This window comes from Cuculus canorus, chromosome 2 (assembly GCF_017976375.1).
Source record: "Cuculus canorus isolate bCucCan1 chromosome 2, bCucCan1.pri, whole genome shotgun sequence".
Classification (NCBI taxonomy): Eukaryota; Metazoa; Chordata; class Aves; order Cuculiformes; family Cuculidae; genus Cuculus; species Cuculus canorus.
The window spans coordinates 120,760,065-120,780,454 of record NC_071402.1 but is presented as its reverse complement, the minus strand read 5'-3'; the positions used below and the strand labels follow the sequence as shown (position 1 = coordinate 120,780,454).

General features: G+C 38.5%; 1 protein-coding gene across 2 annotated transcripts in view; it reads left to right on the top strand.

Moving 5' to 3' along the window:
• LOC104067569 (ubiquitin-conjugating enzyme E2 E2) overlaps positions 1-20,390 on the top strand; it is a 222,487-nt gene that overhangs the window by 161,063 nt on the left and 41,034 nt on the right. For both annotated transcript variants that reach the window (XM_054060049.1, XM_054060050.1), the window contains exon 4: positions 15,924-16,056. In XM_054060049.1, coding sequence (XP_053916024.1) covers positions 15,924-16,056 — 133 coding nt within the window. The remainder of the gene's footprint in view (positions 1-15,923; positions 16,057-20,390) is intronic.

The window sequence follows — 20,390 nt, the reverse complement described above, 5'->3', positions numbered from 1 at the left end:
GTTTTAGCATATGTTTCCTACCGTGATAAACTGAAAACAATTTAAACTAGGTCAACATAAATTTGAATGTACAATTGCATATGCAAGGCTTCTTTTTTTAACAAAACTCACTAAAAGTAGGAGACTTCAAACTTGCATGCACAACTGCATGCACACTTTATGTGCTTACAAGTGGCTTGGAAGGGCTTTTTTTTTGTGCATTTCAACGTATTAAAGTCAGTGGGAGTTTTACAACTGGCATCACTGAACAAAGGATCAACTCTTGGGTGCGCTGGACTGAGGCTTCACTTCTCAGAAAAGTTAACTCAGCTTCTTGGCGTTGGGGTTGAATACACCTAGTTTGATAAAGTAACGTGTAAATACGCTATGTATTAAACACTGCTGAGTTGACTACTTCATTGTCACATTCTATCTTGAGGTAGTTCAAGATCAGTTGTGGACCCTATGGTATCTCTATTACACAAGAGTGTCTCTTGACAGGAGCTAAAATATCCAAGAAATTTCTGACATTTTCCCTGTCATGTTTGCTGCATTTTATAGGGACATTTGTTGGCGTGCCTGAGTGCCTTCTGGTGAGTGAGGGGGATGCTCTCCAGAGCACAGCTCCAGTCCTCCATATGCTATACATTCAGCTTTAAATACAGCATTTATGTATTTCAAGGGAACCTCACTAACTTGATAGCATTGCCTGGGGGAGAAAGAAGTGCTTTCACGCAAAGATTGTCATGGGCTGTGGAGTGATCGCTGAAAGTAGCTCGCCTTATTAAGCAAAGTTCCTGGAGGTGTTTACATGTCTACATAGCTGTAGAACAGCCTTTCTTCAGTCCTGTTTTTTTCCTGCTTTTTCTCAGTTCTGTGTTTCGAGTTAAGATATATATTGTTATATGTAAGCTTCTGTCTAGAAAAAGATTAAAAGCAAGGACTAAATCCCATTTGTGTTACTAGTGTTGTTATTTCACTTGCTTTCACTATGTGTACTTGAACAAGTAAAATAAAAATGGATTTAATTCTGAATCCTTTTAGTAACCTGCAGGGAAGAGTACTCATTGACCATAATAACATCTTAGATGAGTACTAGATGTCATCTATAAATGATACACATTTTTTAGTCATTAAGCCACATTAAGCAGTACTGAGTTTTGCCCTCAGCATAAGTAGTCTCTTGCAATTGCATCTGTCTCTTCAGTATGCAGAGAACATGAAAGGAAAATTGTGTTTTACCCTATTATCTAAGAAATTGCAAAGCTATGAAAAACAGATTACTATTAATAAACAAAATTTTCTTCAAACAGCTATGCATACAGTTGTGAGGAAACAGCTGCTCTCCCTTCCGGAATATACAATTGGCAAGTACATTAATTTTAAAAAAGATTATTTTGAAGGCATCAAAACCAGTAAAAGTGCAGAAACTGTGACAAGAATACATTTCCGCACTGTTGTGATTCAATATGATCTGACAGAGGAACATTTTTTCCTCTTAATATATAAAGTGATATATTTAAATCTTCTTCAAGCAGCTAGATTTCTGCTAAACTATCACAAGCAGTACAGATGAATCATTGCTGATTTTGATCATATTGAAGTTATTTAAACAGTAATATGGCTTGAAATATCTCCACCATGCCTTCCCTCTGCATTAGGAAAAAAGCAGGACATTTTTCTGTTAAAACTAACATACACTAAATATGATACAGTGTAAAAATACACTGAATATGATGTTTGTGAGGGGTACCTGGCTGACTGTTACAGCAATTAGTACAGACACATTCCTAATTAACCTATGAGTAACTGCTAAAGACAGGCAGCTATCTGGCATATGTTCCCACAGCATTCTCACTGTATCAACCAAGCACTAGCACATGGGCCAAAGTAGTCAGAGTTGCCAGTAAGGCTGCAGTCAGCAATGATATTCTTATGACTCAGGATATTTATCCATTAAGAAAAAAACCCTATTCATTAGATGCAGAATACCAAAGAGCCTACAAGTATAAGCAATTTGGACAGAAGTCATCAGGCTGCCAGCAATGAACCAGAAACTACAAGATGAACATTTCTGTAGCTTATTGCCATGTGTTCCAGCTGTTTGCTTTGAACACACAAGACTTCAACAAGCATAATTAGGATAACAAAGATAAGGAATAATGCATTGTAAAGATAAGTAATATAACTTTAGTGTTCATATGTCAAGGTACATATTATTTTTGTGTTGCAAATTTCAGCATGACTAGTGTAGTGTTCTGTGGTTCTTGTAGTGGTAGCTCTGACTCAAAGACTGGTCATTTGTCACTTAATGCACACGATCAGTCATATTACAAGTGAATAAACAGTGATGAGAGAAGGTATCACTGGCAGCTGAACCCAAGGAGATGAGCTGGAACTGGAAATGGGAAAGAAAATAACACAAATGTAATTTTTATTCCATGGAAAATATCTGTGTGAGTAAGGATTTCAAGTTCACAGAATCACAGAATCAGTAGGTTGGAAAAGACTTCCTGGATCACCGAGTCCAACCATTCCTATCAACCACTAAACCATGCCCCTGAGCATCTCATCTTCCCATCTTTTAAGCACCTCCAGGGATGGTGACTCAACCACCTCCCTGGGCAGGCTCTGCCAGTGCCCAGTGACCCTTTCTGTGAAAAATTTTTTCCTGACGTCCAGCCTGAACCTCCCCTGGCAGACCTTGAGGCCATTCCCTCTTGTCCTGTACCCTGTTACTTAAGAGAAGAGGCCAGCACTCTCCTCTCTACAACCTCCCTTCAGGTAGTTGTAGAGAGCAACGAGGTCTCCCCTCAGCCTCCTCTTCTCAAGTTGTTGTTGTCAAGAAAATTATAATGGTGATTTCAACTGTTGTTGGTATTATATCTTGATGTAGGGAACATACGCTGTGGTTATTTAAAAAAACAGGTCTTATGTACATGGTGTTTTAATTCTTCTGTGACAGAGTCGTTGATTACAGCTTACAGATTAGGATGCTGATTCTTCCTTACTAATTAGAAATGTTGATTCTTCATTAAACAGGGCATCATTTCTAGAATAGACGTGTGAGGCCCACAGCAGCAGAAATGTCACTTAAAACCCTGAGAGGGATTTTATGGAGCTCCGAGTTCACCTACTCCAGCTCTAAGATGAAGAGTCCTTTCACAAGCATGTACGTGCACAGTAGTAGTATGCCTTTCCATCCTGAGAGCAGAGGCAGAGGACTTCTTCCAGCCATACGCTTTCATTATGGCTCTCAACTGACAAGCTAGTGTCCTACTTTTCTTGAATTGATTTTGCCATCAATCTTCCCAGGACCACTTTCCATCTTTCCATCTTAATGCTTTTAAATAAAGGAAGGAATGGAACTAAGCCATTCATAGGGAAGGGTTTTCTAACCCAAAGTCCTGATCCTGAGAGCACGGTGGAGTTTTGTGCACTGAGAATAATGTAACCTCAATTCTCCCGAATAAGCTCCCAAAAGATCCTAGGAGAAATTTATCCCCACAGAAAGGTGAGAAATTTCTTTATATTTTATTTTCTCTTTACCCTGTCATGGATCTAGATTAAGTTGCCCACCTCAGAGGAGTACGTTAGAAAGTCTTAACAATGTTCAACTGAAGTAGAAGCCACCACATTATCAAGTTCCAATCTCTCATATAAATGCTCCCCAAGAGTCTGCCAGATCCCTGTTTACTTCAATGAGTCAGTTGAGCAGTGTGAATTGCTCAGTCTTCACAGACACTGCAAAGAAAATTGTTTATGAATGGTGTTTTCTTCTGGTAAGTCAGAATGTGGCCTGCAATGGGGGCAATCAGTCTCAATCAAAAGTTGAGACATTTCTTTCACCTTAGACCTATGGCTGCTCTCCGTATTTGAAGTAAGACGACAATTTAAAATGAAGAACCAGTGTTGTGAAAGCATGTCCATTTGCCAGCAATTTCAAAGCGTGTTTTCTTCTGTTTACTGGAGATCTGGAGAAATAAGGCAGCCTCTTAACTAAATTGACTAAATAAAAGGAATCTGCTTTTGAAGTATATGGATTTCAGAATCAAATTTCCCTTTTCTATGCCTGTTGGCTTTATAGGCTTATTTGCTCGGGAGGAAATGACTTGTTTTATAATGTGTTTAACATCATGTTGGTTAATCTATGCCATAATACAGAGTTGTTTCCTTCTGTAAGCAAGCATTTCATGTGTAAGCATTTGTGAATCTCACTGAAACGAGGGGAGTCTGCATTCGCGCCTGTTCTTCTTTTAACAGGACTGACAGAAAAGTAGACTTGTTGGTTACACAGCTGTGTTGCATATTTGAGATATCTCTATCTCCCTCTCTCTCTGAACACCAGCTTCTTTAATTCCTCTTCTCATTCCTTTCCCTCAATATTTTGGGAAAGTTTTATCAACAGCTTATATAAAGAAAGCAAAGTCACTAAAATATTACAAAAGGAAATCTCAGAATCAGGACACTTCAGAAAAAAAGTACAAAATTATTCTTGTTGCATAAGGTTTCAAAATTTCCAAGTTCCTATTTAGACAACTGCTTGTAGATGGGATTATTAAAGATGACAGTCTTGAGCAAATCAAACCTCTCCATCGGCAGTTGGATAAATCATTTCTGAGTATGGGAGAGATACAATGGGTAGTGGTTATACAGAACCAGCCTTCTGAGGAACAGAGAATATACAGTCATTGAAAAGTATTACTGCCTTGCTTATGGCATTCATAATAATATGAAAATGTGTGTGTACATATATTAGAAATAATCCTGTATATATCACTCTCAATTACTGAGATGGCTGACTAATGCAGAATATCTTCACACTGATATTTCTTAAAGTAAGATACTGTAGAGATTTTGATGGATGAGGCTTAAAAAACATTCTTAAATTAAATCATCAGTCCATCATCAGAAAGTGACAGAGACATTAGTTGAAGTTCAGCTGATCCATTTGTGGGTAATATGTTGCACATTGTTTCGAGTTTGGGTTGGGTTTGGGGTTTTTTTGTTTGGTTTGGTGTTTTTTTTCATTTTTCGCAATGTCCAATGAAGAACAGGAATTTATAATCGCGTTTTTATAAGTGATCAAATTAACATACCTAGTGGATTCAAATCCATAGCTGTCACTATATTGCACCCATTCATGACAAGTCTTTCTAGTCTGCTCAATCTGGTCTGCTTTAGCCCTACCTCGCTCTCCTGCATTGCCTCTAAGGTTTCCACAGAAACTAAAAAGTCAATGCTGTTTCAAAGAATGCTTTCTTCCCTGCCACACCTCTTAAATCTTCCAGCTGCTATGGGGTTTCTGTGCTATCTGTCTGCACTCAATCACTTCATCCTTTTAAATTAGATTTAGGATTTAAAACTATAGTGCCTGATGGTGCCACCCCACTGTTGTGTGTCATGTGTTCTGTTTAAATTAGAAAAGACATAATGGTAAATTGCAGCTGTTGTAGGTAAGGGGAAATGTTGTGAAATTAAAAAGTATTTACCTTTTGAAAAATACATGGTAATCCTGGGAAAGTAAAAACCTCAAGGAAAAGCAAATTAGGAGTAACATGGAAATAATATCACTTGGTGAGTTGCAAGATTGGAGGTTATATTGGAAGGTCCCATGACAATTTGTTGATTTTTGTGTAGTGTTTTTCATTTCTAGCTACTTGTGTTTTCCTCTTTTGCTAAAATATGTTTACAAATCATACTTACTATCATTTACCATAGAGGCAAATCAGGCTGATAAACATTTTATCTTATTTAAACTATACAGTACATTTCTGTTGCTATAAAAGAGCCTGAGCTACAGTTAGTGTTGTTAGCTTAAAAGAAAAAGAAACAAAAAATGTGGCAAAAGGGAATCAAGCCCATAGACGTGTAATGGGAGGCAAATGATTGTTTCCAGTGCTGAACAAGGAAAGCCTTCTGTGAAGGGTTTTATGTAATTCTGTGCAGCTGAACAAAGTGGAGAATACTTAACAAAATTGCCATTTTTAAAATCTCATTGTGAATACTCAGCATGCTGTGATCATACACTGTGTAATGGTGTTTGCAATGAATAAATTGCTGTAGATACTATAATATAAATAACTATTTTGTGCATTAAGAAGCAGTTCTCTTCATGATGGTTTCTGTCTCAGGAATGCTATAAAGACAGGACTTTAGAGAATAAAAGCATCAAAGTACTCTCTGAGTAATACTAGTCTGCTAAAGTGCTAGGATGCTTTTAATGATTTTTAGTGGTATTATTTAGAAGTGAATAATAAAATCAACTAAGTGATTTATTAGTTATTTTTACTGTGGCAAAAACTTAGGAGTTTTAAACACAACAGAACCCCATCAGCTTCAGCCCATGATTCTTAATGGCTCCAGTGACAGGAGGGCAGAGAAAGCTGATCACAAATAAAAAAAGAATTTGGCTTATACAGACTTTAGGCACACTGACCTTGTGTGTTGCAGGTTTGTTGCAAGAGAGAAAGTGGCAGGAAGCCCCACAGTTAAACTGGACATTGCTTTCAGTGACATCGATCATAGAAACAGAATAGTTAGGGTTGGAAAGGGCAGTTAAAGGTCATCTAGACCAACACCGCTGCAATGAGCAGGAGCATCATCAACTAGATCAGGTTGCTCAAAGCCCCATTCAACCTGGCCTTGAACACTTCCTGGGATGGGCCTCCACAGGTTCTCTGGAAAACCTGTTCCAGCGTCTCACCACCCTTGTAAAAAAAAAAAAATCTTTCTTATATCCAATGTACACCTTTCCTCTTTCAGTTTAAAACAGTTGCCCTTTGTCCTATCACTACAGGTCCTGGTAAAAAAAATATCTCTCCATCTTTCTTATAAGCCCCCTTTAAGTACTGAAACGCGTCAAGAAGGTTTCCTCAGAGCCTTCTCTTCTCCAGGCTGAACAACCCAAACTCTCTCAGCCTGTCTTCATAGCAGAGGTGTTTCATCACTCATCATCATTGTGGCATTCCTGGAGCTGTTCCAACAGGTCCACATCTTTCCTATGCTGACGGCTCTAGAGTTGAAAGTAGTCCTCCAGGTCGGACCTCACCAGAACAGAGTAGAGAGGCAGAATCACCTCCTTAACCTCCTGACCAAGTTTGCTTTCATACAGTCCAGGATACAGTTGACTTTCTGGCTGCAAGCATACATTCTTGGCTCATGTCCAGCTTTTCATCCACCAGTACCCTCAAGTCCTACTCCTCAGGGCTCCTTTCAATTCCTTTATCCCCTGCCCTGTATTGACGTCAGGGGTTGCACCAGTCCAGGGGAAGGACCTTGCTTTTGGCTTTGTTGAACCTCATGAGGTTCATATGGGCCAACTTCTCAAGCTTGTCCAAGTCCCTCTGGATGCCGTACCGTTCCTCAGGTGTGTCAATTGCATCACTCAGCTTGGTGTCATCTGCAAACTTGCAAAGAGTGCACTCAATCCCGCTGTCTGTGTCGCTGATGAAGATATTAAACAGTATTGCTCCCAGTACAATCCTCTAAGGGTCACCACTTGTCACCACAACCCTCTGGATGTGACCATCCTAGCAATTCCTGATCCACTGAACAGTCCACTCATCAAATCCATCTCTCTCCAATTTAGAGTGAAGGGTGTTGTGGGAGACCATATCAAAGGCTTTACAGAAGTTGACAGAGGACATCCTCTTCCAGGTTGGTCAGACAGGACTTGCCCTTGTTGAAGCGATGCTGGCTGTCTCGGATCACCTCGCTGTCATCCATGTGCCTTAGCAAAGCTTCTGTGAGGATCTTTTCCATGATCTTCCCTGCCATAGGGGTGAGGCTGACAGGTCCGTAGTTCGCAGGGTTCCCCTTTCTAAAGTTTTTAAAAGCGTGTGCACTATTTCCCTTTTTCCAGTCACCAGGAACTTTCCCTGACTGCCATGACTTTTCAAAAATCATGGAGAGTTGCTTGGCAACTACATCAGCCAATTCCCTCAGGACTCTTGTCGGGTCCAGTAGACTTACATATATTCAGGTTCCTCAGGTGATCACAAACATGATCTACTTTATGGCTAGAAACAATTTGCTAAAACCAAAGATTTACAATGAAAAACTGATGTACCGTACTGAATTCAAGTGCTCTCAATAAGCATAAGAAGCAATATTTAGTGTTACCCTGTAATTCATTACTGCTCCTTTGACAGCTCATTGGGAGCGGTTTCCTAGATATTCTTCCAGTCACGTTTACCACAAACATACTGGTTCCACATTGTTGAGGAAAATGGTAACTGGCTTCAATAAAAAGCACTTGAGAAAAGCAGGGTATAACCACTTTGAAGGAATTGCAGCATGGGTTAGAAAAATATCTTAATATCCTCGGTCTCTTACTGCTTGCCTAGAAGTACATTTTTCTTTTAGTTTCTTACAGAAAGATGTTTTCAATCAGAAAACTGGAAGAACTAGAAGAAAGTCTGATCCAAATTTTTCAGCTGAATTCTTTCACTGTAGTGGAAACTAAGTGGTGTAGTTTCTCTATCTAGTGTCTAGTTTCTATCTATTTGTCTAGTTTCTCTATCTGCCAAAGCCTTTCTGAGTGACAAGCTGCCCAGTCACTTCACCCTCGGTTTCCACTGTGAATAAATTTAATGAATGATACCTACCCAAAAATCGTGCTTACCTTATCTACTTATGTTGATATTCCAACTTACATTAGACTTAAATTCCCAGTAATATTGCAAGGTGACCAAAAAAATGGATCTAACGTAGATCGAGATTTGAGTGAAAGATCATTGAAAGCCGAGCTTTCTCACTATGTATAGTGTCTAGTTAGAGTAAAATGAACAACTCTTTAAAAATGTATGCATATTGTTAATTTTCTTAGAATAATTCAGATCACTTGGGCCTCAGATTTAATGCTGAAAAATTTCTAGCTTTGGCCTAGATAATAACTAATAAGAACCATGAGCATATTTCCATATTTTAATAATGGGACTTTTTGCACCGTGTAGATGAAGGAATTGAGATGAGGCTAAATTCTTAAAAAAGAAGAAAAAAAGGAAGATTTTAGGAGTTTGCAGCAGATTTTCAGGAAAAAAGAAATGAAGGAAGGTTAGGAAAGGTTATGCATTCCGAACGTACAAATTTGGGGAGGGTTTCTTTCCTGGTGAGAGTTTAAATCATCAGTGTTATAGCTGAGCTAAGCACTTATTGCTAATTCTGAAGGAGTTTATTTCTTTCGTTGTTCTTTGATTTTACTGCTTGGAGAGTAGCCTGCTAATTTTATTCATAGCAGAGGTGTTATTAACCATACAACTGTGCCCACTGCCACAGGCAGTCTCAGTGCTTGCTACTATCTCTTTGTTTTTGTTTTGTAGAAATATATTCCTTTGGCTGCTGTGACAACTCTTTATTACACACATTTATAAAGTACCTACTGATATCACTGTAGTATCCAGGTAGGCAGCTGTGACTTCCTTCGCTACACCACTGTTGCTGCAGCACCTGCTCTGCTTGTTCTTTATTTTCTACAACTCAGAAGAAGGGCAATAGGGAAGGAAAGAAACAAAATGAACAACTGCCCTTCTATAAGAAGTCCCCCTGCACCATTTTCCACCCCCTCCTCCTTTCTGGAGAAAGATGAAAAATAGCAGAATGTGTTGATGCCCGTTGATGAGAGAAAAAGAAAGGAGAAGCTGGGGAGAGGGGGATCTCCGTGTACCAAGGAGCAATGAATTATTACCATACAGAAAGGAGCAGGAAAGAAACAACCCTCAAGTAGAAGGTACAGGTTCTACGAAGAATTATGAGTAACAAGGGAAGAGAAAGGCTGAAGGTTCAACAGGTTGCGGACCGGATGGGCTTCCAGAATGGAGAGGAGAGAGAACTGAGAGTAGAGTTGAACAAATTGAACGAATGACCACCGCTGTTGGCACTGTCTGTGTTCAGTTTCGGGTCCTTCAGTACAAGAAAGACATAGAGATGCTGGAGCATATGCAAAGAAAGGCAACGAAGCTGATGAATAGTCTAGAGTGCAAGTCTTACAAAGAGTAGTTGAGGCAACTGGGGTCATTTAGAAAAGGAAGCTCAGGGGAGAATTTATTGCTCTTTACAACTACCTGAAAGGAGGTTGTGGTGAGTTGTGTTGGCCTTTTTTTTTCCCAAGTAACAAGTGATAGGATGAGAGGAAATGGCCTCAAGTTGCACCAGAAGGGGGTTAGATGGATAGTAGGAAAACTTTCTTCACTGAAACGGTTGTCACATATTGGAACAGGCTGCCCAGGGAAAGGGTTTGAGTCGCCATCACTGGAAGTATTTAAAAGATGTGTATATATGGTGCTTAGGGACATGGTATAGTGGTAAACTTGGCAGTGCTAGGTTAATGGTTGGACTTGATCTTAAAGGTCTTTTCTAACCTAAACATTTCTATGATTCTATTTGTTCCAAAGCCAAAGACACACAGCAGTGGGAAAACAGTGCTGAGAACTGCAGTTGCTCATGGGACTGTGATGCCCTTTTTCCTTAATAGCACTATTTTTGCATTTTGTTGAATGGGGCTGGGGTGGGTGTGTAGGTGGGTCTGAGTCACCTGGTTGTGTCAGCATCAGTATGGGTCCTGGTAACTTACTTCTTCCCAGATTAAGATTATCCAGCAACCACTTTGCCAGTACAGCCCCACTGCTGGTCTTGTGGCCATCCACAAACATGGGGACAGTTCCAAGCTGTGGTACAGACCAAAGCAACACCTTCATTTAGACCAGTTTCAATATTGGCACCATGTTCAAAACAGAGAGCAGAAGTATGTACTGAGTTTGTTTCAATGAGTCTTCTTATAATCTTCTGAAGAAACAGGTTTCAATGAGAGCTGAATCTGCAGTCCTTTATTTGTCATATCCATCCTCTTCCCTCTCCAGCTGTTCTCTTAAATTGTTTTGCCAGTCTTGTAATATTTTTTTATCCACTTCACCCTCTGGGCAACTGGCTTCTCAGAAGCAGTCATGAAGGGCAGCTAGAGGCAGGATCTGCTCCAGCATAATTGTTAAATATGCAAGAAATAGGATCACAAGAAGATGTGTTGTATGTCTTATAAATGGAGATAGTTCTGTGGTGAGCTTTCCTCAGAGGGAAATCTCTTAAATAGTAAAGTTAAGGTTCCATGTTATAAAAGGAAAGGAAAAGGAAGGGAATGAGTATATCCTTCTTCTTTCTGCTGTCTTATGTTACTGAAGGTATTTGAAAGGGTCTGCATTCTCCATGGACTGCACCTAGTGCAAGAATACCTTGGTCCTAATGTGTGTTCTGTGTGCTAAGGCAATTCAGATTAGATAATGCAGTAGTAAGTATGAATTGGCAGAGGCAGTGCCATGAGAAGTGAGTTCATGGACAAAATTAGTCTAATATCCTGGTCCTGCTTTATTGTGCCCTGCTATAAAGGATGAGGATATGAATGGACTGAAACTGATGCATTCCAAAAGAATCTTTCCATTTCTATCTGAGTCCTAAAGAATAGGAAGACCTCACAGCCATCTCATTTTCCTGTTTTATTTGGCCAAGTCACTTCATTCCCCACACCATTGGTGTGTCAGAAATAGAAGGCAATTTAAGTTCCAATTCCTTTTCTAACTTCTTTGTTCTGTGCTATAGGCTTGCTTCCCCTTTCTTTTAAAAAGTACAGTTACACTTTAAAAGTGGATAGCAGCAAGATTCAGAGACCAAAAATGGAAGTGAATGCATTGAACTGGTCCTCATTTTCCACATTACCAAAAACACACTATGAGGTTATGCTACCTCCAGTTATAGAGACTAGGAAAGTATGTCATCACTCATAGAAATCCAAGATTAGAAAATAATACTTAATTTATTTGAATTTGTTTATTTTAAATTATCCCATATGACTACTTGATAAACAAGGGAGATACTATTATTTTTTGATCTTCTTTACTTAATTTATTTTGTGTTATTCTCTGGAAAATTGAGTAAATTTGTATACAAATCGCAGCTCTGATAAAAGTAAAAATCAACTGTACTTTCATAACTGCTCTAGATAGGTTTTATGTTGGTACGTCTCATAGGTGCTATTATTTTCATACAACTCTGTTAATACATAATTTTAAATTTAGCGTTTTAGTGTATTCTAAATGCAGGGAAAGCTTGGTGTTCATAATGCATTGTACTGGGCAAGTTTTTAGCAGCACTACTTCCAAGTAGCTGCCTGCCTAAAACGTCTTGAGGGAACAGAAAATACTCTGTGCATTAAGCATATCTAAATCAAAATGAATCAGTTATAGCAGTATTTTGAAGTATTTTGCTACTACCGGTAACTGATGTGCATACATTTCACCTGCAAGTATGTGTATGTGGGAAGCATTGGCAGAACTAAAATATGTTGAGGAGAGGCAAAGGAGAGTGAAATACAAAGGAGACTATTTGACATGTTTTGACTCCTTTGTCCAGAATTTCTTACATCTATACTGATGTCATTCTGGAAGAGGAGAAAGACTGATTCCGTGTCCACCCACCCCAGCTTTTCTAGCAAGCAAAGCCTCCCCAGCGGGTACGATGCAGTATTCTGTTGAGTGGCTCATCTGCTGTAGGGGAATAATGACAGCAGAGCACTAGCTCTTGACAGACCATTGATAACTTCAAATCTCCAGGGCCTTTATGCTCAGCTGCATGTCCTCGGTCCTGTGTTACGAATTCCACCTGGGAGATAATTCTGGAGACGGGGTAGTGCCAGCTCCAGAGTCACACTGTGTGCTTCTCGCTGGGCTCCTTTGCATCATCCTGCAGGTACTCTAGGGTTTCAGCATCAGGGCTCAAACCAGGAGGCTGCACTGCTGACAGCAGACCTGTCCTTTGCCTAACCACATTCAGCCACTTCCAGCAGGAGCTGCCATTGCCACAATTATTTCTCCCCTGAAGCTGACTGAGCAGTAGGTTAGTAGCAGGCAGCATGCAAATTCTCTGGCCTTGGGTCATTCGAGTTCATGACAGATTTACTCTGCCCTTTGCTGAGCAGGTGTACATCTGAATCTGTCCTTCCAAAGATAACAGTATTTCAGGCACTGAGATGTTTGGTTTGCTTTCTTTGAGATCTGTGGTTTGGTTCCCAGTGACATTAATAGAGTTGGAATATAAATCATACTGAATATAAAACATTTGGCCTTCATTGTGCCGGGCAGATATCCATGTGGAGAGAAGGGCAATTAAATCGTCTTGCATTATAAACCTTATAGAATAAAGCTTTGGCTGAGGTCTTGCACATATGGGAATATTCTCTGGTGGGGCCTGATGAGTTGTTGTTCTGGCTGCCAATAATGTGGATAAATAAAAGGCTTAACAAATAGGAAAGAAGGAAAACAAAGATAATACACCTGTCAAACTTTCTGTTATTAATGTGTGGTGGAAGAAGCGTTATGCTTATGCATGTTGTTGCCCTTAATGCCAGCTGTTGCCTGTGCACATGAATCGGTATTTTACATTGCCTGAACAGCCTCGCTGCCAGCAAGCACTCTAACAGGCAATGTCGATAACAGCAGTCTTCCCACACTCCATACAATTCAAGCTATTCTTCAAATTAATAATAATACTTAATAAAGCTTCATCTCTCATTTGCAAAGAAAACCTTCAATTAATGTTAATCAGCATCCTCAGAATGTGATCAGGCTGGGCTTGTAGCTGGACGTGCTGAAACAGTTCAACTGGCAGATGGAGCATTTTCCAACTATTCTAATTAATGACTGCTCATTTCAAATGTTAATGCAATTAAATAAATAGGCAAAACAAATAAAAATAATATACATTATAAAAATGCCACTATCGGAGAGAGTTCTGATCAAAAAGTGAACCTCAGTCAAACTCAGAAAGAGCCTGACCATCTCCTCCTGGCTAAATAAGGTCCCATAAAGACAGGGCTTGCTCTTGTTCCTTGCTGTTTCCAACCATTTCTCTGGGATTGGCATTTGTATCACTTCCATTTTAACCTGCTGGCATCAAATGAGTCATTGCTTCTCCAAGTATTCCAACGCTTTTTCTTTACAAAATGGAAAAGGATTTCCTTCACGTATTATGTGCTTTTTTCATGTAAGGTTTAGACTGCCTCTGCCTCTTGCCTTTTCTATTTGAAATAATTGCCTGATTTCTTTTTTTTTTTTTTGAAGGATTTTACTTTCTGTGAACCTTGTATACCATAGCACTGATGTAGTCCCGTGTTCGTTTGGGCTTATAAAGAGTTCAATTAGCTCCTTAATTCCTAGTTCAGTCACAATTAAACCCTCCCTGTTGACTCAGGATTGGTCTTTCTAAAGGCAGTGGAGGTGTTTTTAATTATTCATTCTCTGGTTTGTTTCTTACAGCAGTCTCAGCTGTGCTTTATTATTCAAAGGTTAATGCAAACTGAGAACTGGGTAAATTAAATTTGTTTGGCAGCTGGCAACCTGATGTATTATAGACACTGTGAGATATGGTTAGCAACACTTCTGCTATTGTGACACTTAAAAAGCCAGATTTTATCTTTAAAACAATTGCTAGTTTTGTTACTATGGCTGATGATAGAAAATGAAGGTTCCATAATGTTATAGTCTCTGTAACCCATTTTTGTTAAGAAAGCACATAGGTTAGAAAGCCAGGAAGCATTAACAGCTATTATAGAAAATTAATGTAGGTATCATGACTAATGAAGTATGCTGTGCAGTACTAAGTCATGCAGTTGTATGCAGGGAATCATGCAGTCAGAAGTTTTAATGAAGGGAGCCCAAGGAATTTCAGGTGAAAGAGGGTTTTATTAACTTTCAGTGAACAAAATGAATAGTTGAGCAGTGAACATGACATGATGTCCTATAATAATTGTATGCCTTGGGTACATTGTGAGGCATGGAGCATAGCCAAGAGCTTTCATTTGTTCTACACAGAGTTATTTCACGAACCCCTGCATGCTGTGGAAATCTTTATTACAAATGTAACAAGAATTGTTTCACAAGAAATGCCTTAAAACAATACCACCTCACTTATTTGAGGTATCTATCAGCACTGCCTTCCTCTGAAAAATACTAATCAGATATCTAAAGTTGCCATCCTAGTTAATACTAATTAAAATTCAGGTCCTGTATCAGTGGCTGGTATCAGCAGGCTGTGAACCAAAAAGAAGTCTTCATGTTCCTTAAGAGGCCACCCTGAGTAAAATGTGTGTTTTTATCGACAAGCATTATGTTGTATGAAAGGAGGCTGTGTTGACTTCTGGAAGAGTTGTGTCCAGAAACTTTTATTAGTTTTTAATTTGATTTTGTCAGGAATTGACCATGTGGATGAGAGATTTTTCTTGTTTCACATACAGGATTATGGTTTGTACATGTTAAATATTGTTTCAGTACTGTGTTTTTTAATGAGAACTTTGAATTAATATAATCCAATAGTTTAACTCTCCTCCTGTTGATGTTTTTTTTGATAGGGTAATGATTGCAGAGTAAAGTAGCCTCCTGTACTAGTGACTGGACACCTTAGGGTAATAGCTTAAAAAGTGCAAGTGCAAAATTGTTTGTACCCTGCTCAGTCTTTAGTACAGTCTGTGCTGTATAATAATGTGTATAATTACACTGCTACTGACTGATAAGGTAGGTGGATAAGGAGGTAGGTGAAAATAGGATAGCTTGTGAGGCGAGACAGTGACAAGACATCTCAGCAAAGTCTCTGTGTCCCTGCACTGTAAATGCTTCACATCTGCCCACTAAAATATTTGAGTTAAGACAGTCGGGAATTTTTGTGTGCTTATTTGAATAATTTATACCGTGATTTTAATACTTCTTCATGGATGAATATATCACTTCACTGACGGAGCTTAGGACACCAGTTAAATGTTCTATCCAGGACTAAATAAATGTGATACGTAATTTTAACTTGTAGTGTTATTGCAAAACCTGCAGTAGTACTAGTAGAGTATAACAGATGCAGTGTGTTCTTGATTGTATGTGGTTATTATGTTATTTTTTTTGTTTCTATTTTAGTGCTGGACCCAAAGGAGACAACATATATGAATGGAGGTCAACTATACTGGGGCCTCCAGGGTCTGTATATGAAGGTGGAGTTTTCTTCCTTGACATTACCTTTTCACCGGACTACCCTTTTAAACCACCTAAGGTTAGTAGGAGGATATTAAAAGTCTGATAGCAGTCCTCTTTTATGATATTCTTTAATGTATATGCTGGTATATCATTGTAGGATGAAACATAAAACTTTCAAGGCAATAATGAATTTTGAAACTGAGTATTTTGATGAAAAGTATAAATAACTGCCTAAAATATGTCTGCATGTTGCCGGTGTAGCTGGATGGATATGGAATTATTTAGCAAATGGTTGCATAATTTCCAGCAATTATTTGTTTGATTTGGATTTGTTCCTAATATGAAAGCATTTATATTTGAGTTGTACCCTTTATAAACAGCTGAAGATACTTAATCTTTCCTGTTGACCCATATCATTCATCAGGGGTCTGTGGCAGTCTTGACAAAAATATGCACCTTTTGCACTATTCCATGTAAATTACATCTACAGGTGCAAGATACACTATTGTTTATGAAGTTTCAAGTAATTGCTTTACATCAGTATTCCAGAAGAGTGTGGAAATAAAGCAGCAAAGGCAAGAAACTGGAGTGAAAGAGATTTACACAATTCCTTACAGATTCATTTTCTAGCGCTGTCAATACTGACACTAACCACGAACATAGAACTGTACCAATAATGTGAAAGTGGCAGTTCATTACCATGATTGAGTAGGCTCAAAATGTCTAACAGGAAAAATCTGGTGATTACGAAGACTGGAAGAACAGAAATTGGATGAAATGTGGTAGTGCAGTGTCATTGATAACCAGTAGTAATAATTGCTGAAGGAGGAGAGTGTCAAAATGGGGCTTTATTGGGTGATCACTGGATTACTACAAACCATGCATCTAATGCATCTATTAAAAAGGCAAATACACTCCTAAGATTCATCCTCTGGCATTACCTGTAAAGAAAAGGAATTACCACTGTAAGACTCTACCTGGAAGACTGAGTGCAATTCTTAGCATATATTCACTAATAGGAACAGAAACTGCAAAAATTTACCCTGCAGGGCTGTTCATAGAATCAAATAAATTGATGGGCCACTCTTTCATGAAACAAAGTGAAAAGAGGTGAATTGTTCACCTTGCCAGTGTGGAGAGTGAAGGTCTGCAACAGCTGCTCAGGAGGAGCCATGGGAGCAAAAATGTTTACCTTCTTTTTGACACATTTGTGAAAGGGTTGGTATGCCACATTGGTATATAATAGAAAGGTATTGCATTAAAAGAGTGGCTGATTCCTATTTGATTACCATGAATACACTATTGAAAGAGAAGCAAAGTTTTTATAAACAGAATTTTAATGCCACAGGTGTAATGTTTACAGTAGTTAACATTGCTATTATCAGGAAAAGTTTTAAAAAAAGAAGAGATGTGAATTCAAAGTACTTGTCATTCTGTAAATTGGGCTTTCCCAGCCAGTGACTTAAGGATGGGTCAGTATAGCAGTATTAAAGATAGTCTAACTTTGTTTATCACTTTTAGTGTTGCCATCTAGGGAAGGTTTGAGGTCACTGACAACTCTTAACAGGGGTTGTGCACCTTGCTGACTGCACATTTTCTCATTTACATAAGGGTGATTACACAATGAGGAAAGAATCTGAAACTTTGTAGCTTCTCATTCAGTCAGTTTAAGCCTTGGGCACACTGAGCTGGGGTGGTGCCCTGTTCTTCCCACCTTCCTCCCAGCCCAGGCTAGCCCAGTCTTCTTACTTGCTATACAACCTGTCTTGATGGACTCCTTTTGTTTGCTTCTTTCCTGGGTTTAGTCTGTTGGTAGTAGTCCTAACACAAGGGTTACATTCAGTCCCCTAGCAAATTAAAATTACACTATTCAGGAGATATTGACATATCCACTAAATGGATTCATTGAGCATAAAATAGAGCTTGAAGTCCTCTCAGAGATCCAAATCTGTTATGTGAAGAGCTAGATCTGAAAGACAGGTTAAAGGGATATCTTTGGCCATTCTCTCTGTTGAGGCTTGAGCCAATATATGCAATAACCATCCTTTTAAAATAGAATGTGAATGTCCAGTTTGAGGTTTCACCTCAAGGTAAATAATTTTTCAATACACATTCAGTTGTGTTTGGCGACTGTATTATTTTGAGATGTAAGTAATGCAGCTGTGCATTGCTTATTAATGAAATAACAAGCAAAGAGGTGGTTCTTGTCCTGCTTTGTAACAGATCCTTTTCTCTGCTTCTATCTTGATGCCAATTGCCATTGTAAGAAATGTGTGTGTAAATCATATTAAAATGTACCACTTGATAAAGAATGAGAAAGTTGATGATGCCGTATTGTATTGTATTACTAAAAGCCCAGTATTTATGATGAGAGAAGGTCTTCTTAATAAGAAAGTAGGATCTAATGTCAGATATAACTAATATGTAGCTAGCGTATTTTATACACATAAATTCCTATTCTATTCATTTCAGCCACTGTTGTAAATTACTCTTATTTTTAGTCCTGCTGTAAGGCCTCTCAAACTGTTGCTATTTCATTGCATCTATTTTCCAGACCACATGAAACTGATTCAGAGGTAAAATAGTTTGGGAAATCCCTTGAATAAAGCAGCATGGAAAGATGACTACTTGTCATAAGGTAGCTGCTGCCAGTCAGTATTGTTGGAAAGTGATAGTTAAATATGTTCTCCATGTGCTTATTTCTAGCAAAAGAAAGGTGATGAGTACATGGAACATACGGTGCTATCTGTGTCACTGGATGTTGACATCTTTTCTACTTCACCACAAGATTTGTGATATTTGGTGCTGTTCTCATAATCAAGGATCCTAGGGTTATCAGAATAGATAATCTCAGATATTTTTTTGAAGAATAGTCCCACTCCTTGTCGCTCTATCATCTTAAAAAGTCTAGAGATAAAGTACAAGGCTGTGGAATGTACTGAGAAAGAAATAAGATGTATTCCTAAGGGTTGGCATGATTACCTCCCTGAAAGTACATAGCAGAAAGAGTCTAATTCACATTTATCGCTACGATTGAATCCATACGTTCCTCCTGAGATTTCTGTGGTCCATTCTCATCTCTCTTTTACTATGAAGTAAGGAAACATTTAAATGAGGACTGTGAAAATTGGTCTTCCAAAAATATGACCATAGAAGACCTGGGAAGAAACAGAAACTGTATTTCTCAGATGCAATTACTTGACCCAGCCTGAAATTCCAAAGGAAATGTCCATGTCAGTTAACATAGTTACTGTTAAAGGACCTAATGCAAAGTGTATTAAAATCTGCAGAAAGATTTCCACGATCCCTTTTTCTTATCTATTTTCAGATGTAGAGCACTCTGTTATCGTGCCTGTGTGTTTTGCATATGGATGTTGGGAAGGGTAAAATAATTTTTTAAATAAGAAAAAATATTTTTAAAGGATTATGCAAAAATTATTGTTATTATTGTTGTTATTGTTGTTATACATTTGTCGTGTAACCATTGTTCGGCTTATATTATACAAAGTCCTCAATATTTTCTAAAGGATCCACATTCGTTCTATAGACATTGTGGATGCTTATTCTGATCATTTGGTACCCTGCTGCATATCGGAAAACTTTAATTAAAATAAAATGAAACATCTGAGAGAACATTTGCACACGAAGAAAATATTTTTGTCCTATATTTGTTCTTTTTAAAAAAATGTGTAGAGTAATTCTCATCTGTTCTTCTAGGTAGTTACCCTGCTTTCCCACCTTTTCTTTATCACGTAAAAGAAACTGGATCACTCATTCACTCACATTTTGTTTAAACAAAGAAAAAGTATCAAAAATTTTAATTTTTATGCATTTCTTCTGTTCTTACACCTTTGCAGACTTCAACATCACGTCATCTTAGGATATTAAAGTTTTATCTCTGTTCTTTACATTGTCTAATTTTACTGCGTTGTCCAGTTCACATTCTTGTTTTTGTTTGGCTGAGCATCACTGCCATCACGTTTCCCTTCCAGTCTGCACCAACCAGTCTTTCCCCTACAAGTCTACGGTTTTCTTTTTGTCCCTACCTGCCAGTCTCTCTCTAAAGTCAAACTATAAGCATAGTATCAAATTAAATTACTCCTCACCAAAATAGAATGTAGCATGTGGTAAGTCAGAGCGTAATTTGCACTCATGATATTGATCATTTTCTCCTTTGAAGTCACATCTATTTCAGCCTTTCAACTTTGTCTCATGCCTTGAAACTGGAATCGAGTCTTTCCAAGCCAGAGGTCACTGACCTTTTCAGCTCTGCTTTCCTTTTAAATCAATGACATTTTGCTTCACTAACAACTGCGGCACACTCATGCAAAGAAGAAAGTTATTCTCTCAAAAAATTTATCTATGTGTGACTGATGCGGTCTGGATAAGAGTGACAGAAGGCCATCCCAG